The 18871-nt window shown below is 37.2% G+C and overlaps 1 protein-coding gene across 1 annotated transcript in view; it reads right to left on the minus strand.

Annotated features, from left to right (window-relative positions):
- The window catches only part of CFDP1 (craniofacial development protein 1), a 138416-nt gene that overhangs the window by 114106 nt on the left and 5439 nt on the right, over positions 1-18871 (minus strand). Inside the window, 3 exon segments of the mRNA XM_036833772.1 lie at positions 11599-11726; positions 12045-12264; positions 14003-14120. Coding sequence (XP_036689667.1) covers positions 11599-11726; positions 12045-12264; positions 14003-14120 — 466 coding nt within the window.

Raw genomic sequence — 18871 nt, forward strand, 5'->3', positions numbered from 1 at the left:
CAGCTTGTGGGATCTCAGTTCCCCGACCAGGGATCGAATGCGGGCCACAGCAGTGACAGTGCTGAATCCTAACCACTAGGCCACCGGGGAACTGCCATGACCCAGCAATTTAAAAAGATCTACATAAAGGCACATCATTATGAAACTTTAGAATGCTGGTGATGAGAGAAGTTAAAGATCAAGTGGCCCAAATCATAGGGAAAGTAAAAGAAGACTATGCAAAGTATGTTTTGTTTACTTGTTTTACCACAGTACTAACAAAACTTTTCTACCAGCAACCTAAGACAATTCAGTGGACATTTTCTGAAAAGCGACCTAGATGCAGGCACTGTGTTTAACATGAGACATATAAAAAGATATGACATGGTCTCTGCCCTGACTGGCTCACAGTCCATCAGGACAGCCAACCATGAAAACAAATCATAACAAAACATGATATATAGTAAGTGGCATAAAGGAAGCATGGAAAAAAGTATAAGTTGTGGGAATATCTCTATTAATTTCTTACTGTCAAAGTCTTATTCATGGACTTCCCTGGTGGCACAGTGGTTAAGAATCCTCCTGCCAATGCAGGGGACACGGGTTCAAGCCCTGGTCCAGGAAGATCCCACATGCCGCAGAGCAACTAAGCCCAAGCGCCACAACTACTGAGCCTGCGCTCTAGAGCCCACGAGCCACAACTACTGAGCCTGCATGCTGCAACTACTGAAGCCCGCGAGCCTAGAGCCCGTGCTCCGCAACAAGAGAAGCCATCGCAGTGAGAAGCCTGCGCACCACAACGAAGAGTAGCCCCTGCTCGCCGCGACCAGAGGAACCCCATGCGCAGCAACGAAGACCCAATGCAGCCAAAAATAAAATAAATAAATTTATCTTTTTAAAAAAAGTCTTATTCATATTCACTAGGAAACAAGTTCTTTAAACTGGAATATTTCTCTCAGGGACTTTGATAAATGACACAAAGTAATAATAAGCAGATTACTGTATACTGAGAATATGCCTAGAAGAACTCCACTTTTAACAAGCAATAAGAACAGATTCGCAGGAATTCCCTGGCGGTCCAGTGGTTAGGACTCGGTGCTTTCACTGCCGGGGCCTGGGTTCAATCCCTGTTCAGGCAACTAAGATCCTGCAAGTCAGGCGTTGACCTAGATGCAGACGGGGGGAGGGGGGGCAGGATTCGCTATCAAAATATCTTCAAGTAGGAGAACAGTTAAATTATAGACCACTCCTAATGTACAAGAGGGAACCCTGACAGGAAAAGGCCCATCATTAGCAACAGTTAATTCAAGTGCTAGCAGAAGGAATTCCATCTTAACTTCATTTTCACTTAATCAGAACTTCCTGAGAAGTCTTTATTTAGGCAGAAACTTTCCATGACTGGCCTCTTCCAAAAGGTGAATCATTTAGGAAATTCTGAGCTAACTGGCTCAGCTGGTTATATGATAGGGAAGGATAAAAAATACTGTATTTCCTCATTCACCAAGGTTAATAAGCTACACATTTTTCAAGTGGGAGAAAACCGAAACAAAAAGGTAAAAATCCTAAATTTAACAAGTAAAACATAATTAGAAAAAACCCAAAAGACTAACTTTGTGCTAACACTACCTTATGCTTACACTTACAAATTCCTCCCAGTCATCAGTAGCTCTTTCTCACATTTCTTAACTTGATACAAAGACAAAAAGGAAAAGCAGAATAATGACATCAAGAGATTAAAAGACATGCTCAAATCCATTTACCAACTTTGCATCTGGTTGTCAAAATTCAGGCCCTCCAAGTTCCTACATGAGGGTTCCTTATAATACCTAAATTTAAGTATAAATAATTGAAGTTTTTAAAAAAATCCTGCCAACATGACAATTATTAACAGAATTTTTGGGTTTTTTTAGGAGGAAGGCGTTACACAGAACTTTCACTTGTCATGTTATATATCTCTGCACGTATGTGTTTAAAGTAATAAGCATATATTACTTTTGAGTATAAAATATATGTGCGTGAGAGTGTGCATATTTACGGAAAAAAAAGTGTTTCCTTATTCATACTGCTGTTTTTTTGATAGATATGGTGCTGCCCTCTTCTGACAAATGATGGAAACAGCAGGTTCTCTGAATACTCATCCAGTATTTAAAATCATCATCCATTTGCTTTAAAAAATGAAAGAAAAAAAAAATTTTTTAAAAGAAAAAAAGAAATAGAAAATTTGTGTCAGTCAACTATATTTATAAATATTAATAAATCCACAAAATTTAATTTGATCAGGAAATTTAATGATTTCTCATAACGACAGTTATTCACCAGCTTTTCTCATTACTCTCTATGTAAAGTCAATGGTGAAGTTATAATAAATCTTTCTTAGATATCCTATATGACACATGGGAAATAATGCGAGCCAAGAAAAATTTCCAAAAATTTAAAACCTATATTCCCAACGATATATTAAACACTTTCTGTATTATTTCTGTAGGACTTTGGTTCACTATCAGTGTTCTACTAACCTCTGTTGGATAGCTCAATAGTTCCCAGTATGATTTCTGGCAGCAAAATACATTCTTTTTTTTTTTTTTTTTTTTTTAAAGAGAGTTCCCTGTTTATTTTTTATAATTAATTAATTAATTAACTAATTAATTAAATAATGGCTGCATTGGGTCTTTGTTGCTGTGTGCAGGCTTCTCACTGCGGTGGCTTCTCTTGCTGCGGAGCACAGGCTCTAGGCACGTGGGCTTCAGTAGCTGTGGCTCGAAGGCTCTAGAGCTCAGGCTCAGTAGTTGTGGCGCACGGGCTTAGTTGCTCCGCGGCATGTGGGATCTTCCCAGACCAGGGCTCGAACCCGTGTCCCCTGCATTGGCAGGCGGATTCTTAACCACTGCACCACCAGGGAAGCCCAGCAAAATACATTCTTAATTCACATCATCAAGATTTATTTAATGGATCCCTAAAATGATTATATGGGAAAAGGGTGTCTTTGCAATGGAGAATTCTGACACATATTGCCTAAGTAGTCTAACTTATTGCCACCAATAATCGGTGTCAATGATGAGATGTACTGAGGAGGACAAAACATCATCAATGTAGTATTTTTGTCTAAAGTGATTAATATGAAGTTAACCATGAGGAAACAATGCAACAACCCAAACTGAGAGACACTCTACAACACAGAGGGACTCTTAAGACTAAATGCAGAGTCAGCTCTACCCACCACCAGTCCCTCCCATCAGGAAACTTACACAAGCCTCTTAGACAGCTTCATCCACCAGAGGGCAGACAGCAGAAGCAAGAAAAACTACAATCCTGCAGCCTGTGGAACAAAAACCACATTCACAGAAAGACAGACAAGATGAAAAGGCAGAGGGCTATGTACCAGATGAAGGAACAAGATAAAACCCCAGAAAAACAACTAAATGAAGTGGAGATAGGCAACCTTCCAGGAAAAGAATTCAGAATAATGATAGTGAAGATGATCCAGGACCTCGGAAAAAGAATGGAGGCAAAGATCAAGAAGATGCAAGAAATGTTTAACAAAGACCTACAACAATTAAAGAACAAACACCTAGAAGAATTAAAGAACAAACAAATAGAGATGAACAATACAATAACTGAAATGAAAACTACACTAGAAAGAATCAATAGCAGAATAACTGAGGCAGAAGAATGGATAAGTGACCTGGAAGACAGAATGGTGGAATTCACTGCTGCAGAAAAGAATAAAGAAAAAAGAATGAAAAGAAATGAAGACAGCCTAAGAGACCCCTGGGACAACATTAAACGCAACAACATTCGCATTATAGGGGTCCCAGAAGGAGAAGAGAGAGAGAAAGGACCAGAGAAAATATTTGAAGAGATTATAGCCGAAAACTTCCCTAACATGGGAAAGGAAATAGCCACCCAAGTCCAGGAAGCGCATCGAGTCCCATACAGGATAAATCCAAGGAGAAAAATGCCGAGACACATAGTAATCAAACTGGCAAAAATTAAAGACAAAGACAAATTATTGAAAGCAGCAAGGGAAAAACGACAAATAACATACAAGGGAACTCCCATAAGGTTAACAGATGATTTCTCAGCAGAAACTCTACAAGCCAGAAGGGAGTGGCATGATATACTTAAAGTGATGAAAGGGAAGAACCTACAACCAAGATTACTCTACCCAGCAAGGATCTCATTCAGATTTGATGGAGAAATCAAAAGCTTTACCAGACAAGCAAAAGCTAAGAGAATTCAGCACCACCAAACAAGCTCCACAACAAATGCTAAAGGAACTTCTCTAAGTGGGAAACACAAGAGAAGAAAAGAACCTACAAAAACAAACCCAAAACAATTAAGAAAATGGTCATAGGAACATACATATCGATAATTACCTTAAACGTGAACGGATTAAATGCTCCAACCAAAAGACACAGGCTTGCTGAATGGATACAAAACAAGACCCATCTATATGCTGTCTACAAGAGACCCACTTCAGACCTAGGGACACATACAGACTGAAAGTGACAGGATGGAAAAAGATATTCCATGCAAATGGAAATCAAAAGAAAGCTGGAGTAGCAACACTCATATCAGATAAAATAGACTTTAAAATAAAGAATGTTACAAGAGACAAGGAAGGACACTACATAATGATCAAGGGATCAATCCAAGAAGAAGATATAACAATTATAAATATATATGCACCCAACATAGGAGCACCTCAATACATAAGGCAACTGCTAACAGCTATAAAAGAGGAAATAAACTGTAACACAATAATAGTGGGGGACTTTAACACATCACTTACACCAATGGACAGATCATCTAAAATGAAAATAAATAAGGAAACAGAAGCTTTAAATGACACAATAGACCAGATAGATTTAGTTGATATTTATAGGACATTCCATCCAAAAGCAGCAGATTACACTTTCTTCTCAAGTGCATATGGAACATTCTCCAGGATAGATCACATCTTGGGACACAAATCAATCCTCAGTAAATTTAGGAAAACTGAAATCATATCAAGCATCTTTTCTGACCACAACGCTATGAGATTAGAAATGAATTGCAGGGAAAAAAAACGTAAAAAACACAAACACATGGAGGCTAAACAATACGTTACTAAATAACCAAGAGATCACTGAAGAAATCAGAGGAAATCAAAAAATACCTAGAGACAAATGACAATGAAAACACAACGATCCAAACCCTATGGGATTCAGCATAAGCAGCTCTAAGAGGGAAGTTTATAGCTATACAAGCCTACCTCAAGAAATAAGAAAAATCTCAAATAAACAATCTAACCTTACACCTAAAGGAACTAGAGAAAGAAGAACAAACAAAACCCAAAGTTAGCAGAAGGAAAGAAATCATAAAGATCAGAGAAGAAATAAATGAAATAGAAACAAAGAAAACAATAGCAAAGATCAATAAAACTAAAAGCTGGTTCTTTGAGAAGATAAACAAAATTGATAAACCCTTAGCCAGACTCATCAAGAAAAAGAGGGAGAGGACTCAAATCAATAAAATTAGAAATGAAAAAGGAGAAATTACAACAGACACCGCAGAAATACAAAGCATCCTAAGAGACTACTACAAGCAACTCTATGCCAATAAAATGGACAACCTGGAAGAAATGGACAAATTCTTAGAAAGGTATAACCTTCCAAGACTGAACCAGGAAGAAATAGAAAATATGAACAGACCAATCACAAGTCATGAAATTGAAACCGTGATTAAAAATCTTCCAACAAACAAAAGTCCAGGACCAGATGGCTTCACAGGTGAATTCTATCAAACATTTAGAGAAGAGTTAACACCCATCCTTCTTAAACTCTTCCAAAAAATTGCAGAGGAAGGAACACTCCCAAATTGATTCTATGAGGCCAAAATCACCCTGATACCAAAACCTGACAAAGATACTACAAAAAAAGAAAATTATAGACCAATATCACTGATGAATATAGATGCAAAAATCCTCAACAAAATACTAGCAAACAGAATCCAACAACACATTAAAAGGATTATACATCATGATCAAGTGGGATTTATCCCAGGGATGCAAGGATTCTTTAATATACGCAAATCAATCAATGTGATACACCATATTATCAAATTGATGAATAAAAACCATATGATCATCTCAATAGATGCAGAAAAAGCTTTTGACAAAATTCAACACCCATTTATGATAAAAACTCTCCAGAAAGTGGGCATAGAGGGAACCTACCTCAACATAATAAAGTCCATTAAAAAAAAAAAAAAAAGACTAAATGCAGGGACTTCCCTGGTGGCAGAGTAGTTAAGAATCTGCCTGCCAATGCAGGGGACACGGGTTTGATCCCTGGTCTGGGAAGATCCCACATGCCGTGGAGCAACTAAGCCCGTGTGCCATAACTATTGAGCCTGTGCTCTAGAGCCCTCGAGCCACAACTACTGAAACCCGCACATCTAGAGCCCGTGCTCTGCAACAAGAGAAACCACTGCAATGAGAAGCCTGCGCACCACAACGAAGAGTAGCCCCTGCTTGCTACAACTAGAGAAAGCCCGGGCGCAGCAATGAAGACCAAACGCAGCCAAAAATAAATAAAATAAAGTAAATAAATTTATTAAAATAATAAATAAATAAATAAAAGACTAAACGCAGAGTGTAATCTTGGATTGGAGGTTGGACTGAACAAGAAATATAGCTATTAAGAACATTCTGGGGCTTCCCTGGTGGCACAGTGGTTAAGAATCCGCCTGCCAACGCAGGGGACATGGGTTCGAGTCCTGGTCCGGGAAGATCCCACATGCCACGGAGCAACTAAGCCCGAGTGTCACAACTATTGAGCCTGCGCTCTAGAGCTCGCGTGCCACAACTGCTGAGCCTGCGTGCCACAACTACTGAGGCCTGCACACCTAGAGCCCGTGCTCCGCAACAGGAGAGGCCACTGCAGCGAGAAGCCCGCGCACCTCAACAAAGAGTAGCCCCCGCTCGCCACAACGAAAGAAAGCCCATGCACAGCAACAAAGACCCAATGCAGCCAAAAATAAAAATAAAAATAAATAAATTTATTTTTTAAAAAAAGAACATTTTAGAATAACTAGGGAAAGATTTGTGTAGAACTGTATATAGAGCTACCAAAAATGTGGCCTGCAAAACTACCTGTTATTGGTCTAAGACAAGATAGGTACAAAAATTTTGAGTATTTAGAAACTTGCTTAGCAATTTAACAATGTCACAATATTCAAGACATGAATGATGGACTCATTGCATTAAACAGAACATAGACCAATTCAGGTACTGTCAAACTTGCAAGATGGTCACATGTGATATTAGTCTTGTGCAGTAAGACCACATTACAGTGTGTATGAAAGTTTAGGGTTATTTTATCAATTAAAACCCAAAAATGTGATAAAATATAAGCATTTCTTTTTATAAATTTTTACAATCATTTTAATTTTTGACCAAGTGTGACTTTTAAAATTTATAGTTTAATAACTAAATTAAGAAAGGAAATTTGGTATTATTTTTTAATCCTCATTTACTGATGGCAAAACAACCTACACTGTACGCTTCTGCAAAAAAGCCCACGTTTCCTGAATGCAGCAGTAGTAGTAAACCACATGATGATGACGGAAGTGACTCTGAAGAAATGAAGGACAACCAAGGTCAAACTGCTTTTACTCTATGAGCCCTCATACACTGGGCTTGGGTTTTGATCATGCAGCACTAAAACCACAGTGAGTTCTTTGCAGAGATGTTTTGGCTAATAAAGCAACAAATCCACCAAAACTTCTGCAGCATTTACATATAAAACATGAAGAAATAAGTTCAAAATCAAAATAATTTTTTGAAAGAAAGAGTACTGAATTAAAAAGTCAATAAAAAGATACAAAATTCCCTACGTTAGCATTGTGGCCTTCTGAGAAAGGAGTACTTTTGGTTGCTAACTAAGAAAAACATATACCATTCCCAGGACATTAGTAAAAGACTATATCAAAGGTGTCTGCTTGGAAATCTTGACAAAGAAGGTAGTTCAAGTACAACTTTCCAATGATACCATGGCTTAAAAGTATTCAGGATCTGGCTTATGATAGAGAAACTATTAACAAAGTTAGCAAAGTGTTTCTTCAATGCAATTTGAAGAACAACAGATTATTGCTAATATGAAAATTATTTTAGTATATGTGATTTAATCATGAGGGTGATATAAAGGATTCTTTTTTATCAGTTTTTTGCTGACAAACATTAACTGACACTGATCTGTATAATAAAAGTAGGATCACATGTCAACAGATGAGATATGAAGTTTAAGTGTTTAGAAGAATATCTTCCAATGGCACAGCTGCAAGACAGGGAAACAGTTTAGATTAAGGAGTTTGTGCTAGAACATAAATTAATACACTGCTTCCTTCATTGAGAAAACTCTTACCACATAAAAAACCCCCCACTGTTCTTAGTACAGTAGTAAAAACTGTGAATTATGTAAAGCTAATGCATTAAATTTAAATGACTCTATTTTTGATCAACTGAAAGTTGATCATAAATATGCATATGTTATAATGCATGCTGAAGTACAATGGTTATGAAGAAGAAAGTGCCTTGAGAATGATGAACTACAAAATAAACTTAGTACTTCTAAAAGAAAAACAATAACCATATGGTCCCCAATTTTAAAGATCTCAATTAGACAGTAAAACATGCTTATTTGCCTGCTTTGTTTGGTATTTTTTTGGTGTTTTTTTTGGCCGTGCTGAGCAGCTTGCAGGATCTTAGTTCCCCAACCACGAATTGAACCCAGGCCTTCAGCAGTGTAACTGTGGAGTCCTAACCACTGGACTGCCAGGGAATTCCCAGTTTGGTGTTTTTAATAATCTTAGTACTTTCACACAAGGAAGTAATTCAACATATTTTTCAGAAACAAATAAACTCTAAGAGTAAAAATGAAAGTTAAAAGCCTGAAGAACAGTTCCTATAGGTTAACATGTTTCACAGAATGTTTTGAATTATATTTTCCATTAAAAAAATCCACACATAGGAAATTCATGCATCCAGAATTCCTTTTTCCCACTGAAATATAACTTAAATTTAATTATAACTTGACAGGATAAATTACTGGAACTGACTACTTATGAAGCACTGAAGATGAACTCTGAAAATACAGTTACTACTAATAATTTCATGAGGTACCTAGGTCAAATCATTATGCTGTACACCTTAAACTTATACAGTGCTGTATGTCAATTATTTCTCAATAAAACTGGAGGGAAAAAAAAGAAAATATAGTTATTACTGGCTTTGTTTGGAAAAAGTAAAAATGAAAATCCTGAACTTAATGAAACTGCTTTAAAATCCACACTTCCATCCTCATTACTTTCACATTATTGCAGATCATTGTCTAAATTATCTGTAGTGAAGGACCATGATTTAAAAATTTCAACCTGTTGCAGACCAATACTTTTTTAAAACACAATAAAAAGAAATTATTAGAAAAATAAATTAAAAAGAGGTACAGGACTTCCCTGGTGGCGCAGTGGTTAAGAATCCGCCTGCCAATGCAGGGAACACAGGTTCGAGCCCTGGTCCAGGAAGATCCCACATGCCGTGGAGCAACTAAGCCCGTGTGCCACAACTACTGAGCCTGCGCTCTAGAGCCTGCGAGCCACAACTACTGAAGCCCACGTGCTGCAACTACTGAAGCCCATGTGCCTAGAGCCCGTGCTCTGCAACAAAGAGAAGCCACCGCAATGAGAAGCCCGCGCACCGCAACGAAGAGTTGCCCCTGCTCGCCGCAACTAGAGAAAGCCTGCACACAGCAACGAGGACCCAACGCAGCCAAAAATAAATAAAAATAAAAATAAATAAATTTATTTTAAAAAAAAAAGAAAAAGAAAAAGAAGTCCGCATGCCACAACAAAGAGCCAGCATGCCGCAACGAAGATCCCACGAGCCACCAACTAAGACCCAGCACAGCCTAAATAAATATTTTTTAAAAAGTTTGCGCTTGTATTTTGTATCTCTTCTTAATTTACTTCTCTAATAATTCCTATTTATTGTGTTTTACAAAAGTATTGGTCTGCAACAGGTTGAAAATTTAAAATCAGGGTCCTTCACTACAGAGAATTTAGATAACAATCTGCATTAATGTGTAATCTACCGAATGTGAGAGTTATATTGCGTCACAAAGGAGAAGATCCTTGTTCTTAGGAAACAATGATTAAGTATTTAAGAGTGAAGTGTCATGATGTCTACAATTCTCAAATGGTTCAGCCAAAACAAAAAGAGAGAAATACGGAAACAGATGGTGGAGAGAGGGGCAAAACATTTACAAGTGGTGAATCAGTATGATAGGTATATGGGTGTTCACTGTAATACTATTCTTGCAACATTTTTATAAGTGTAAAATTTTTCAGAAAAAAAATTTGGGGAGAAAAAAAGTAATACTAAAAGAGTGGAAATATGTATATCTATAACCGATTCACTGTGCTGTAGAGCAGAAAGTAACGCAACACTGTAAATCAACTCTACTCCAATAAAAAAAAAAAGTAAAAAATAAAAAGAGCCACCACCACCAACAACAACAACAAATAATAACAATAATAAAAAGTTTTGCTTCACATCATTTATAAAACTAATAATGCCGGGACTTCCCTGGTGGTCCAGCAGTTAAGACTCTGTGCTCCCAATGCAGGGGGGCCCAGGTTCGATCCCTGGACAGGGAACTAGATCCCGCATGCTGCAACTATAAAGTTCCCACACGCTGCAACCAAAGATCCCGCACGCTGCAATGAAGATCCCGCATGCCGCAACTAAGAGCCGGCGCAGCCAAATAAATAAATAAATAAATGTTAAAAACAAACAAACAAAAACTAATAATGCCAAACTTTTTTCTAAGATATATTTTCACTAGATGAAATAATTGTTGGAAACTAGAAATTATTTTAAAGAGTATCAACTTTAGGGGAAATTATATTTACAGAGAGTAAACAAGTCTAATTAATTACTGTCAAGGAAAATAAATGTGACCATCTATAAAATTACTGATTGGCAGGCACTTCATCTGTTCTTGTCCAGCTCTAAATTACAGATCTGCTGTTTTCATATTAAAATTTTAAATAAATGGGAAGAAGAAATTCTGGGCATGTGGCTCTCATCTAGAACGGCCAAGAGTATTAAGCCTATAATGTTTTTCTAAACTAGTAACAAACCTATGAATCAATTAAAAAAATAATATTAAGATGAGGAAATAATATCAGAATCAAATTTCTCTCCTAGTACTTTCAATTCTCACCTGATTTCAAAGGTTTCACTGGGGCTTATACGTCAAAGTTAAGGGAAGTAATAAAGGGAGAAATAGCCAAAGTCACAAAGCACGGCATGAGTAAGTGAAACCAAATACTTAACTCTTACGTTTTCTTGTTTCTGTTCAGCCAACCACTTCATAATGCCCCCAACTACATTACCATATGTAAAAGGACCTTTCTCATATTCCCTGATAATCAATGGAACCACTGCTTTCCTTGAGTTCAAATATAAATCTTCCAAAATATTAAGATGGGTTGGAATGAGGACAGATGTCTAACACCATTTAGAAAGATGCTCCTTTTTAAAAGTACTAGTTTTGAAGTTTGTTAATGTCATCTTACCTGACTTCTTCACCAGCAAAATCAAACACCTTGGTGATTTTAACTTTTTCTGTTTCTTTAGGTTTCTCTAGCTCTTCTGCTTTGACCAACAATTTACTTGAACTTGTCTCTTCAGCCTCCTCTCCTCTCTATGAAAAAAGAAGTGTAATCAGTTTCATTTAAGGATGAAAACTAAAAGATCCATCCAAACATGTTGTCTCCAACTATTCTTAAATATTTCATCTCTAAACAGTTAAATGCTTATTGAAAATTTATTTAATTAGAAAGGCTTGTGTTTCCTACCATAGGGAATGCTTTGCTTTTCACTTAGTAGAGTTACTATTCAAAGGCATCTAGTCTGATTTCTGTTGTAAGCCTCAAATCTCAGTTTGTAAATTTAAAAAATCTATCTGGGGACCCTCCGGCATTTCTGGGGAAGCATTCATCCCATTCATCTATTAACTTACTTTAACTTGTGTACGCGGAGGCACTTTTGATTTTGGTCCTACGTCATTGAGGAAGCTGGCCCACAGTTCATCTTCCTTCTTTTTCCTTGCATCCTCTGACTCAATGCCTTTTCCTGGCTCTGCAGCTGCATCTTCCCCCTCACTACTACTTCCTCCAGATTCCTCGTTGGCATCCTCCTCGTCCTCTTCTTCTAACGAGAGGCCACCTTGTTTTCTCTTCCTAATCACCAACAGTCACAAGGAAAAGGAAAGACAAGACAAACAGGCAAAATAATTTCAGTTATCCCTTCCTGAATTCCAAACATAATGTTGCAAATATCAGAAAACTTTTAAATCTGGGGACTACTGGTTAACACGCCTGATAGGGGAAGTGGGAGAGGTAAGCTGAGATTTTGTGGAAGAAAAAAAGAACTGAGCTCTTACAGTTAGCATTTTCCCAAAGCATTTAGAATCAAAATACAGTGTTCTACTTCTAAGTTAGGACCAGCTGTTTTCACCAAGAAAATACCCAAAATCACCTCACAGAATCAATCTGTTCAGAAAGAGGGTCCTAATAACATACATATGCCCGGTATTTTTGACTTTTTAAAAGTCACTCCATTTGGGGAACAGAGACTGAAGAGAGCCTCAGATTTATTTGCACTGTTTCTTCCCAGAGTTCTGAGGGGGTGGGGAGCGGGGAATCCATGTTTCTTCCCACCTTCTGAAGATATGAAAGCTGGAATATACAAAAGCCAAGGATAAAAGAATTGGGTCCAAGACTTAAAAGAGTAAACTGCTTCTTAAGACTATTCTGACTTCAAGTGAATCATCTAATACTCAAAATTCTCTTTCTACACTCTGCTTTTTGCTTCAATGTCCAGGAAGACAGAAACACCAATCAAAGAGAATAAAAGACTTGCATTGAAAGACTCCCTTTTTGAGTTAAATAACTTGTCAGAATTTTCATAATTTTTGGTAGGAGTGCAATTCAGTACCAGGCTTATAGAAGATAATTTGTCTATACCTATAAATTTTATTTTATTTCTTACTACATATAACCTTGGGTCAAACAATTCTACTTCTACAGATCTAATTTACAAATATACATGTGTACAAAGACACATACGAAGAATATTCACTGCAGTCTTATTTGCTGTAGTAAAGATGAGGACAATCTAAAGGTCTCTCAATAAAGGAATGCTTAAATAAAGTAACGTCTGTCCAGTAATGTAACACTATGCAGTCACTGAAAAGAAAAAGGTATAGCTAAATATACGGCCATAGTATCATCTCCAAGATGTGAAATAAGGAAAGTGAGAAATGATATGCAGAGTATGCTACTATTCGTTTTTTTTTTTTTAAGAGTAGGGAATATAGGGAATTCCTGGCGGTCCAGTTGTTAGGACTTCCCATGCTTCCACTGCAGGGGGCGTGGGTTCGATCCCTGGTCAGGGAAGTAAGATCCCGCAAGCCACATGGCCAAAAAAAAAAAAGTAGGAAATACATATATACATGATTGTACATACACAGAATTATCTCTGGTAACATAATTCTTCTGAAACAAAGCAACAAGGGCTAGAGATGGGGTACATATTTTTTGAAGCAATTGCATTTTTCTTTTCTTTTGGTCAAACCACGCAGCTTGTGGGATCTTAGTTCCCTGACCAGGGACTGAACGCAGGCCCTGGCATTGGAAAGGCAGAGTTCTAACCCCTGGACTGCCAGGGAACTCCCAGGTTTTCAATTTTAAACCAGGTGCACATATTACCTATTAACTTTTTAAAATTAAAGCTCAAAAAATTTTAAAGCTTGCCAGAGAATAAGAATTTAATCCTAAAATGTCACCAAATATTTCCCTCAATGAGAAAAAGGTTAGAAACCCTGGCAGTAAGAAATCTATCATCAGACCAATCCCAGCAATCTGGAAGGTTATGACAACAGCCCCTGACTCCTAAGGGCCTTGAGGGCAGCATCACCTGGCCGGAACGCTCTGAGCCTTTCTTTTTCTCCCTTTGGTTTTCTGTGTCTGCTCTTCACCATCCACTTCATCTTCCTTCACTAATTCATTTACATCATCTTCACTATACTCTCCACCTGAAATCACATAACAGGGTGGTCAGACAGACAGGAATAAAGATTTTCACATCAAGATGAGACATTTTCGTTAAGGAAAAAAATCTAGTACTTTCCTCTGTTCTTCACCGGACTAAAATATCATTTCCTGAGGGACATCTTCCCTATTCCTGAAGACTAGGCTAAGTTCTCCTATTCTAGGCCTCCAGGGCAGTCCATATTTCCCTCCTTAACGCACCCCACTTATATTTAATGTCTGCAATTTCTGCTATGCTCCACACACCATGAGGACATGGATCCGCATGTCTTTAGAAGTATATGCTGAATGAATGAACAGAAATTGCAAACTGACCACTGTACTTTTCAAAAAAGAAATTCATGTTTCCACCTCATCTTGGATATCTTTCAAAAGTAAGCAAAGGATACCTTGTCTTATCAATAAAAGACGTTTAGAAAGAGGCTTAAAGACTTCAAGTTAGACATAGCAGAAAAAAACAAACACATCTGCTTCCCATCTTCAGACACTGACATTCTGGGGTCCCCAACAAAAGTGTTGCTTGAATGCCCAGTCTGACCACATTCTATGGGTACCAGTCAATAAATCCTGTACACACAGAGATTCAACCAGTTGTGTTTTTCTTTTTTACTTCACATAGCTTTTATTTGAAGTATAACACACCAAAAAGCACACAAACTAATGTACAGGTCAACGAAATTATGCAAAGTGAACACACTTGTATAAATACGACCCAGCTGAAAAAGCAGAACATGACCAGCATTGCAGAAGGCCCCGTTTCAATCAAGAGCCACCACCCACATCCCACAGGTAACCACTATCCTGAATTCTAACATCATAAATTAGTTTCATCTGTTTTTGAGCCTTAAACAGAAGCCTACAATATGTACTCTTGCGTCCAGCTTCTTTCACTCAACATTCTATTTTTAAGTCACCCAGTTCCTTCCATGTAGCTGTAGCTTATTCATTCTCATCCCTAATATTATTTCATCATATGACTATACCACAATTTATTTATCCATTCCTCTGTTGATGGACATTTGGTTTGGGGCCATTACAAACAGGGCTATTTTGAATATTCTTGCACATCAAATTAGTTTTTAAATATTTCACTCACAATGAACTAGGACCACCAAACATTGAGGAAAGCGTCCAATATCAAAGGCAAGACTGAAAACAAACAGAAAGGAATTAAGAGGAAACAAAATTAGAAAAAAAAAAACCTTTATAATTTATATCCTCAAAGAGACATCCACAAAACAAGAATAAGATGACTCAATAATTTTCAGAAAATGAAAAATATCATTATAAAACTCTTGAAAACTACAAATATGATAGCAGAAATTAGGAAAAGAAAAAGAACAAAGATGATGAGAATGAGCCAGCTCTACTAAAATCTGGAGAATAAGCATTTGAGGCTGTCGGAATAGTAAATATAAGGGTTCCAAAATGGAAGCAAACTTGGCATCTTAGACACCAAGTGGTAAGTGAAAGTGTTTCATGAAGATACTGAACACACAAATGTAATTTTGCTTCCTCCTGAAACCTGAGTAAAATCACTACAACAAAAGGACTTTTAAAAGACAAACCCACAGTGGTGGCTACCCAGCTGTACTGTAGTTGTTTATACAAATAGAATATAAAAAGGCAAAATTACAAGGAAAAACAGAAAACTAATGAAAATCGCTATCTGTAAGGGTCAGGGCAGAAGGCAGTGGGGTAAGCAGGGGTAGCAAAAGCAAGAGTTCTCTGTGTTTATTGCTCCGCAGAATTCTGAAAATCCCTTAAATTGAGCAAAGTTTAAATAAACATATAAACATAACCAAACTGATAACACAAGCCACAAAGAAAGGATTTACTCCAAGGACTTTATTTATTTATTTTTAATAAATTTATTTATTTAATTTATTTATTTTTGGCTGTGTTGGGTCTTCGTTGCTGTGTGCGGGCTTTCTCTAGTTGCAGTGCTCGGGCTTCTCATCACGGTGGCTTCTCTTGTTGGAGAGCATGGGCTCTAGCCACGCGGGCTTCAGTAGTTGCAGCATGCAGGCTCAGTAGTTGTGGCTCACAGGCTCTAGAGCACAGGCTCAGTAGTTGTGGCACACGGGCTTAGTTGCTCTATGGCATGTGGGATCTTCCCAGACCAGGGATCAAACCTGTGTCCCCTGCATTGGCAGGCGGATTCTCAACCACTGCGCCACCAGGGAAGCCCCTCCAAGAACTTTAGAAACAGTATTTTGACTGTTCATCCTTAGCAAGATGCATTCTAAAGACCAAGAAAGTTCTATTCCTAGTAGTAACATCGGTGTTGGTATTTTGAAACTATTCTTTTTATTATAGGTAAAAGAAAGTTCAGTAGTTCTACTAATCATGTTAGGAATCCAGAACATCAGAGTAAGAAATGACACACAATTATAAAACCAAAGAAATTAAGAAATTAAATGAAAACAAATGTTAAAACTGAACTTAAAATTCAGCAGTCAACTCTTTTTAAGATGAATATTTTCTAGCTCTGTTCACTGAAATGGCATAGAATCAATGTCACTCTAGTAGCAATGAGCATTTCTTTAAAGTTCAGATTGTATTCTTTGATATGACTCAACACAAAAATGGCTCCCTGAAAAGGCCAGCTAATTTCAAGTCTGAGGGAAGGAAAGCACAAGGTGAAATGGGGACATTTTGCTGTGCCAGAAAGCAAGGAAGTTATTTAAGAATAATGGGTCACGTTAAAAGGATATAAGATCCAGCCTGAAAGAACTTTTATTGTCCAAAAGTGATGACCTGACCATTAAAACGAATAACTGTTAGACTGAAACACACTGAATCGATAAAAAACTGTGACAACTTTATGATATTTTGATGACTAATAAGAACCTGCAGTATAAAAAAACAAACAAAACAACTAATACTAAACTTTCATTGGGTTATTTGTATGGAAATATGTTAATATAAATGTTTCAGACATTACATGAAATTTCTAAAAATCTTATATGTTCTGGTATAATGTTATAAGTCATAATCCTAGTTATTACTTTAAAATGTATATCTCAGAAATAACTAATTTTCTTGTCAACTGCATTATTATGAACTTTCATCAAATCTTTAACCGTGGTCATTTTTAAGTCTTTTGTCATTTACAGACAGTTCTGGGTGTACTCTGATGCTTTTGCAAATATGTTCCTATAAAAGGGTTTCATCTTCAAGAAATTCATGGAAAAGACTCTGACAAGTACAGGTTTCTGGTAACTGTACTGCTGAACTGAATGAATAAGCATTTTCATAACTCTAATGAAAAACTGATGAACTCATAAAAGTGCTAACAAAAGATCAAGATGAAAAAAAAAATTAATTACATGGGACTGAGTGAACTGATGAGGATGAGTATAATTTTTGTGACTTTCTGTTTGAATTAAAAAAAAAAAAAATCCCACAAGGACTCAGAGGCAAAGAATATACAAATCAATTTTCACTGCAAAGTAAAGGAGCTGTTACAGTGGAGGATTACTGGACTGAATGTCAATATTATGACATAGTATGAGTGTGTTTCATGTTTGGTAATTGCAATCATTGTTGCTTTTGTTGTGGTCATCCATGTACAATGCTTGGTGTCAGTCTATTTATCTCTTGTAAAAATAAAATACAGTGTGTGTGTGTGTGTGTGTGTGTGTGTGTGTGTGTGAAAAAAAAAAAAAAAAAGACAGAAAAAATTATTTGTACCAGGGCTTCCCTGGTGGTGCAGTGGTTAAGAATCTGCCTGCAAATGCAGGGGACACGGGTTTGAGCCCTGGTCCGGGAAGATCCCACATGCTGTGGAGCAACAAAGCCCGTGCGCCACAACTACTGAGCCTGCGCTCTAGAGCCCGTGAGCCACAACTACTGAGCCCACATGCCACAACTACTGAAGCCCGTGCACCTAGAGCCTGTGCTCCTCAACAAGAGAAGCCACCGCACTGAGAAGCCTGTGTACCTCAGTGAAGGGTAGCCCCCGCTGGATGCAACTAGAGAAAGCCCACACACAGCAACGAAGACCCAACACAGTCAAATATAAATAAATTAAATAGATTAATTAAAAAAAATATTTGTACCATTTCAGGTTACTATTAAGATTACTCCCTACTTTGAAAATTGGAAATTAAGGGAAACGAATTAAACATTTATCCTGCCCCACTGACGAGGAAAAGCTACACTTTCAGAAGAACATCAAACAATAAATGTAGAAGAACCACAAAATTAGAAAACCATCACTCTCACACTGTAATGATAGTAGTAATCTAGGCAAGGATTATCAAGTAATGTTAAAAACAATTTAAGTTTTAACAATTAAGTATATTACCACACAGAATACTTTCCAGTTCTAAGAGAAAAAATAATTACACAATAGAAGGATCAAACTCTCATCATTCTGATCCAGAAGTCACAACCATGGGAATTAACCAGGTATTTTGTGTTTTCTGATGTTATGCATTATGAAACACTCAAGTTGTCTATAATTTATTTTAGGTAAAATTATTTCATTTGAATCCACCAAGCATTTAGATCTAACTTCCAATTTAACGAAAATTCAAGGGACGAAGGAACAACCTAATACCATGAGGGAGCAACCAAACAAAATCAGAAGGTGAGACATTCTGCAGGACATACAGCCTGATCTCCTAAGCCAATCTAAGTCACAGAAACAGGAGTGTGCTATATTAAAACATATTTCAGGGATGGAACAACTGGATGATACATGTAGTCCTGAACTCAACGGTGATTT

Source organism: Balaenoptera musculus, chromosome 19 (genome assembly GCF_009873245.2).
Source record: "Balaenoptera musculus isolate JJ_BM4_2016_0621 chromosome 19, mBalMus1.pri.v3, whole genome shotgun sequence".
In the NCBI taxonomy this organism is placed as follows: Eukaryota; Metazoa; Chordata; class Mammalia; order Artiodactyla; family Balaenopteridae; genus Balaenoptera; species Balaenoptera musculus.